This window comes from Papaver somniferum, chromosome 3 (genome assembly GCF_003573695.1).
Source record: "Papaver somniferum cultivar HN1 chromosome 3, ASM357369v1, whole genome shotgun sequence".
Lineage (NCBI taxonomy): Eukaryota > Viridiplantae > Streptophyta > Magnoliopsida > Ranunculales > Papaveraceae > Papaver > Papaver somniferum.
The window spans coordinates 80,960,326-80,967,589 of record NC_039360.1 but is presented as its reverse complement, the minus strand read 5'-3'; the positions used below and the strand labels follow the sequence as shown (position 1 = coordinate 80,967,589).

General features: G+C 36.3%; 1 protein-coding gene across 1 annotated transcript; it reads left to right on the top strand.

Moving 5' to 3' along the window:
- Nucleotides 1-251: 251 nt before the first annotated feature.
- LOC113356630 (UDP-rhamnose/UDP-galactose transporter 2-like) lies at nucleotides 252-4,128 on the top strand. Its single transcript, XM_026599821.1, has 5 exons — nucleotides 252-742; nucleotides 1,218-1,402; nucleotides 1,513-1,713; nucleotides 3,185-3,346; nucleotides 3,429-4,128. Exons 1-5 carry the CDS (start codon nucleotides 601-603, stop codon nucleotides 3,795-3,797), a joined length of 1,059 nt encoding a protein of 352 aa, XP_026455606.1. The 5' UTR covers nucleotides 252-600; the 3' UTR covers nucleotides 3,798-4,128.
- Nucleotides 4,129-7,264: the final 3,136 nt, after the last annotated feature.

The window sequence follows — 7,264 nt, the reverse complement described above, 5'->3', positions numbered from 1 at the left end:
CAAAGCCTTTCTACCATCACACCAAGAAACGCCTTTTGAGCCTCCGACGACCCATCCGGGACACCGAATATATGACCGAGCAAAGTGGCGGACACGAAAAGAATATAGGAAACCTGTATTAAATATTTCTCTCCCAGAAAACGTGGGACCTACTAAAAGAAGACCATGACCCACCTAAAAACGTTTTTACGTTAGGAAATATGAAGCAGAGTAAAACCTTGTTTCCTGTGAAATACAAATACGAAAATCAGAGTTAGAATTAAAATAGATAATAATGTCATCCCATCCTTTGCTCGATACATAAATAAATAGAATTTTCTCCTGATTCCATTGTCTGTGATAAACCAGAGTGAAAATAAAATAAAAAAGAAGGGGTAGATCGACCGCTGCTGCTCAATCTCAAAACCTTCTTATTTGAATTCTCTTAAAAAAACAGAAAAAGAAGAAGAATAAAATTGCATAGATAGAAGGTTGGGAGAGAGAGAGAGAAAGAAGAAAGGCTTTTAAGTTTTAGAACCTCTCTTCTTCCTTCTTCATCTTCATCTTTCTTCATAGTTTTTTTTTTTCTTCATCTCCTTCTATATTTTCTCTGTGGTTTAAATGACGAATCAAGTAATGGAGGAAGAGAAGAAACCAAAAGTATCAGATGTGGGTGCATGGGGAATGAACGTAGTTAGTTCTGTTGGAATTATAATGGCTAATAAACAACTTATGTCTGCTCATGGTTACGCCTTCAACTTCGGTCTGTCCCTATCCCCTTCCTCATTGATTAGATCTGAGATCTCTCTGTTTCGTATTTCAATCACTGAATTTGTTAACGGATCGGAATTGGTTTCGTTATCTTTTAGATTTTTTGTTTTCTTTTCAGCGGCAGGCGTTATTGACTGATTCCCATTAACATCATCTATTTAATGTTTTATTTTCCTAATTCCTCAATTTTGTGCTTTTGAGCTGCAACTTTAAAATTTTCTTTTGATTCGTAATCTAGGGATGATACTATTTGTGTTAAGTTATGGCTAATTTTAAGAAATTTCCCCAAATCACTGTAAAGTGTGCTTTTTTCTAATATGAGGCTGAGGCATTCATAGTTGTTTTATCCAAATTTTCTTATCATGTTTGAGTTATGACCATTCAGTTTGTTTTTCTTTGAATCGCCTTGTTGTTTTTATATTTATGGAGGTTAGTTGAACTAAATTCTTATATTTTTACTTTTACAGCTACAACTTTAACCGGATTTCACTTCGGTGTGACCGCTCTAGTGGGTATGGTTTCTAAATCTACTGGTTTATCTGCATCAAAGCATGTACCTTTGTGGGAGCTCCTTTGGTTCTCGATTGTTGCGAATATGTCAATCACAGGGATGAATTTGAGTCTTATGTTAAACTCTGTTGGATTTTACCAGGTCTGAATTATTACTTAGTGGAAATATTGCTTCCATTTGAGTGTTTGATTCCATGTGCTTTGGATATGTAATATTCTGTGAGTTTGCTTACAATTGGATATGTGTTACAGATTTCGAAGCTGAGTATGATTCCAGTTGTTTGTATTTTGGAGTGGCTCATTCATGGTAAACAATACTCGAGGGAGGTGAAGATGGCAGTACTTGTAGTTGTACTAGGTGTTGGTGTCTGTACCGTAACAGATGTTAAAGTTAACGGTAAAGGATTCATCTGCTCTTGTGTAGCTGTCATGGCTACATCCTTCCAGCAAATTGTGAGTATTTACTTAACTTTTCGCTACACTCCGTGCTAATCTTTATTCTGCTGTCATATCATTCTTTTATTTTGATAATTTCTCGCTAGGTTTAGTTTTAGGAGTTTATGGAGATATTCAGCTTATGCTGATTACAGTTTGCCATTCAGAGAATTTTATGTAATGGTACCCTTTGGTAGCAATACTGTTAAATTGCCTGAATTAGTGAATTTGAACCATTTTTCTGGAAACCATTCAAAATTTTGGCTAGATAATTCTGTGATGGGCTCGTCAGCGCGTATTGGAAGTTTTGTGCTTATAATCACATAATGAGTTTCTGTGCAGTACCCTTAAGTGAGGAAATACCCTTTAAAATTACAGCTCTTATTCTTTATTGATAGAAGGACGTGGGGTCTTAATGTAGTTAATTTGTGGATCACAATATCATAAAATTGAAATGCAAGTGTGCAACCTTCACATGTGAACACGGCCAATATCTGGAATCTGTAATTGGAATAGTAAGATCACTATATGAGAAAATTGAAATGCAAGTGTGCAACCTTCACATGTGAACACGGCCGATAACTGGAATCTGTAATTGGAACAGTAATTTCTTCCAGTAATTATTACCTGTGGAGCTATAGTTCTTTGGTTTCACTGAAAAGGATAATCTAGTCTTTAGTTATGGAAGACCACATCAATATAATGTGAGCTAGATTGTTTTGGACCTTTTCCTCCCATTATTGCTCAATCAGTAAGGTTCTAGTATACTCTTGGTTTTTGTGGGATGGAGAGAAGCAGGAAACAAACACAAGTTGAGTGGTGTGATTCCTGCTTGGTCTAGAATTAGGAATTCCAGAAGTTTAAACATTACTAAGTGGTCAGTAGACATGAACTAAAAAATTAAAACGGGACTTTGAACTGGTAAAAAAATGAGCTTGAAAAGGGTTTTATGGTTTTCTTTTAGCTGTCGGAAAAAAATTATTTGTTTTGGAGCTCAAGGATTTGAGTTTACTAGTTGCTATTCTATAGAGTTGTAAACAAATGGCCAGGATGTGTCTCTAAGCGCTGTTTGTTATTAATTTTAAGCTTCCTATGCTTGTTCATGAGCAGCCAGCTATAAAGCAGTAGAAGATAGGATCAATCCACCTAGTATGACCTGCGTATGTGTCATCCAGCTCAAATAAGTGATCCCCAGTATTGCAATTGTTAGTTGATTTTGAGTTTGGTCCTATATTGGGAATACTAGCGAAAAAGAATAATGGCCCATGGTGATGGTGATTGAATTAACCTGAGATTGGGGAAGTGAACTGTTCTCCCATCAAGATTGTCTCATATGTTTAGCTAACAAATACATTGGTGTTTTCTTTTTTATGCGAAACCATTTTGTATTAATCAAAATATATCTTCCACTATTTCATGCTTTAATAAAATTCCTGTCCTGCTTTTGGCATTTTTGGGTCTCTAATTTAAAAAATCTTTTTTGTTGTAGTCAATTGGATCACTACAGAAGAAATACTCAATCGGCTCTTTCGAATTACTGAGCAAAACAGCTCCCATTCAAGCCATCTCTCTTCTTATTTTTGGTCCATTTATTGATTACTACCTCAATGGTCAATTCATATTGAACTATAAGCTGTCACCTGGTGTAATTGTAAGCTCCCTTCCTCTATTGTTTCCTTATATCTATTTAATTGTCAATATTAATAATAAATGCTTGATATGTATATCTGCAGTTCTTCATACTACTCTCATGTTCCTTGGCGGTATTCTGCAACATAAGCCAGTATCTGTGCATTGGACGTTTCTCAGCTACATCCTTTCAGGTGTTAGGGCACATGAAGACTGTTGCTGTCTTAACATTGGGGTGGATTTTGTTCGATTCAGCTTTAACTCTAAAGAATTTACTTGGAATGGCTGTTGCAATTCTGGGTATGGTAATTTATAGTTGGGCAGTGGAGATGGATAAACAAGCAGCTAGTGCGAAATCTGTATCTCTGTCTCATGCAAAAAACAGTTTGACAGAAGAGGAGATTAGACTTTTAAAGGATGGAGTGGAAAATGCTCCATTGAAAGATCTTGAACTTGGTGTCACCAAAGGCTAAAAATTCTGTGTTCATTGTGGCAGAAGATAAAATATCTGCTTTGTGCTCTCATAGACGCCATATTTCTACCTGTGCGTTCTGCTTTTGTTCGTGGTGCAGAAGTATAGCGAAGTATTTGATTCGGGTACCGATTGTCATTGTCCACCAACTTCATACCTCTACATTAGGATGTAATTTTTCTTTTTCTTTTTTGATATTTAAACTTTCTCCAGAAATTCTTTTTTTTGTTTTGTTTGGTTCAGATAAGGTCAGATAGTGAACCTATAAAGTCAAGATGGATGGAGAAATGTGAAATGAATATAAGGGTTTTAATTTATTTTTCTTCAGGACATTTTCTATTTCTCCACATCCAGTGAACATAACCAAAATAATCAACAAGGTAAGGGTTTCATCTTCATCTTTGTTTCAGAGGAACGATCACAAGTAACAGCAAAATTAGTGTTCGGAGACAGGTTCTATTAAAGAATTGAAGAATCCATTGTTGAAAAAGAATTTGATTTAAAATTCTGAGATACGAACAACAAAAGAAAAAGGAAAAAAAAAAAGAATAAGAATGTTCATTTGATAGATGTTTCATGATAAGCTTGCAATACCTTAGCGGATATCTTAATCATCTATCTGGCTCTCTTATGTATCCTAAAGACACAAGGTAGGTGTATGAGGCCATCACCACCAACATATACAAACACATGCAAGATTTTGCAAGAAACAAAATACTTGCTTTCGAACAGGGGCTAGCCTAGTTGGCAAACCCAGTGCCAGCAACAATTTTAATTTCAACATTTCCTGTTCTATGACTAGCTTAGGCAACCAAAAGGATAACTCGTAAATTCAGCTCTCATTTTGAATTAGGCCAAGGCATCAGACCCTGTGCATACTTTATACTGTATTCGGGGAATTACATTAGACATTATCAGTTTTTAGCTCTGAAGTTATGGACCCTGGTCTCCTTTCACCATATTGTGCACACCAACTGGGAATCAACACGACTTGCGAATACCTAAGGTTTGAAATTTTTAATGGTGGTAACTATTATCGACCAACACAAATTTATTGAAAATTTTAATTTTAAGATACCAAAACACAAAGGACAAACATTTTAAATGTAATTTAGATAGTGGTGTCATCATCAATTTTACCAGGGAAAAAGCACCGTTTTGAAAAATCAAGTTTTACCATGTGCTGTGCTTCCTTATCTGGGTAAAGACAGTGACAAGAAACAAACATTTCAATGCAAAGCCAACAACTACTACACTAACAAGCAAGGCACTGATAAGAAATCTTACAGAAAAGGGAGGGAAATAATGAATGCATAGACTTAGTTGCATGCCCTAAATAGGTCTGATGCATGATGGTGGACACCCTTTAGCTCCTTCTCAGTAGTTTCCTAGGCGGTGGTTCTCTGTTACTTTTAAGTTTTGAGCCTGTTGTATAAGTTTCCACTACTTCTACATTGTAATTGCAGTCCAAAATTCTAACTCTCTAGCTTGTTTTTCTTTCATCAAACCATGAAGTTTTTACAGGTGATTCTCTCCATGTCCTTTTTATTTCTTCTTCCATTACTAGTTGTTGGATCCTCGTCTTTGAATCATACTTCTTCTGTCAACAACATAACAAGAGATAGTTCATCTCTTTCTACTTCTCTGAATGATACTTCTCTCAGAAACGGAACAAGAGGTTCATCAATTTCTCCTTCTCTGAATGATGCTTCTTTCGTCCCCAGCATAAGAAGAGGTTCATCAATTTCTACTTGGAATCTTTCTAGTCGTTGGCTTTCTCCCTCTGGGAACATTGCTTTCGGTTTCTACAAAGAAACATGTCCAGATTCTTCACCACATTGTCCTGATCAATATGGAGTTGGTATCTACTTTGCTAAATCCAAATTTCCATCCATGGTTTGGACGACTAATCGTTACTATTATGAACAATCTTTAATTCTCTTCACTACCGAAGGAAAATTGGTGCTGCGAACAAAGTCAGATAACAAAGAGGAACCCTTAATACCCAACATGCAAGAACCAGTGTCATATGCAATGATGCTTGATAATGGCAACTTTGTGTTATATGGTTCAGGATCTAAAATTATTTGGCAAAGCTTCGATTATCCTACCGATACCATTCTTGGAGGTCAAAAGTTAAGATCTGGAGTTGATCTTATCTCTGGTAGAAAAAAATTATCAGTTCAGGAGTTAGATGGTTCAGTGGCAATATATGCAAAAAGGTCAGACAGTGTATATGTGTCTGTAATATCAGATGCACTTAAGGGTTCACTGAGTAGGCCAGTATTCCTAAGTTTAAACACTACTGGTGACCTATATCTTGTTGGTTCTGATGATGTAGTGCTCAAATATCTTTACCGAGACAAGAATCAACGACGAAAGCAGCAAGAAGAAGGTGCGAAGGAGGGTGTGTATATGTTCAGAGCAAGGCTGTATTCAGCAGGGTATTTCAGTCTATACAAGGAAAGAATTGATGGACATATTAGTGATCATGAAGAAACTTCTATTCCAGTACAATCATGGCCAATTTATCATATGAGTACTCTTGAGATATGTGTAATCGCACTATTGGCATTTTTTGGGTTTTGCGTTTTGCTGATGCTGTGCTATGCTGTTGTCAAGGCTTAGAACATGTTTATCAAGATTCAGATCGCATGGTAGGATTTTGATTCATCAATCTATGTTTTTAGAGGAGCTTCAGAGGTCTTTTCAATTTATGTTTATTAGGATATCTAGAATATATATTAAAACATTTGATTAAGTTCAGCATATGCACTATAGTTATTTGTATTTGCTTGCTGCTTGTTGTTTATGCTCATTTCTAGTGAATACTTGCCGCTTCTTGCTCGTTGCCGGTAAATACCAGTTGCTTTGTATGTAATTGCTCAATGATCCCTGTTGCTAGATCGATTTTGTAGTTTTTTTGGTTGGTTTTGCTAGTGGTTTGAGAAGGAAACTTTGTTTTGAGCTAGTCACGAGCAAAGTCAGCCTGTTGCCCGGTAACCGGGGATGAGAATCAATTTTTCCAAGGCTATGGCATTCGCCAGCAAAAACTCTATAACTTTAGTTCAATTAAACATCCTCAGATATCTCGAACCTCAGCAAACTTTAGCTGATATACCGTGCATATATGCGTGGGAACAACAACCATGCAGCCATGCTTCCTTGTTGTTTCCACCATTCCTGAATTATATGTTACCAAGATAGTAACCACATTCTATTTAGGTAACATATATAGTTCCAAATTCTTAACATAGTCTTCCTCCTTTGCAACATTGTTAAGAATATAGTAACCATTTTAGTACAGTGGCCAACGACGTTGTATTACAGTGGTTAAGTTGTTGGACGATGATACCAGTGACCTGGCAGCACCAAATTTTTAATGGGTTATTTTGTGTTTCCTCCCCTCCCAAGATTCCTAATTAGCGTTTCCTCCCCAAATAAATTGAAATTAGTGTTTCATTCCTT

Bases quoted from the DNA above. Each gene is read 5' to 3' on its own strand.
- LOC113356630 (XM_026599821.1), top strand. From the start codon at position 601: ATGACGAATCAAGTAATGGAGGAAGAGAAGAAACCAAAAGTATCAGAT. The intron at 1,714-3,184 runs GTGAGTATTTAC...TTTTTGTTGTAG, and splicing joins CTACATCCTTCCAGCAAATT to TCAATTGGATCACTACAGAA. The intron at 3,347-3,428 runs GTAAGCTCCCTT...GTATATCTGCAG, and splicing joins AGCTGTCACCTGGTGTAATT to TTCTTCATACTACTCTCATG.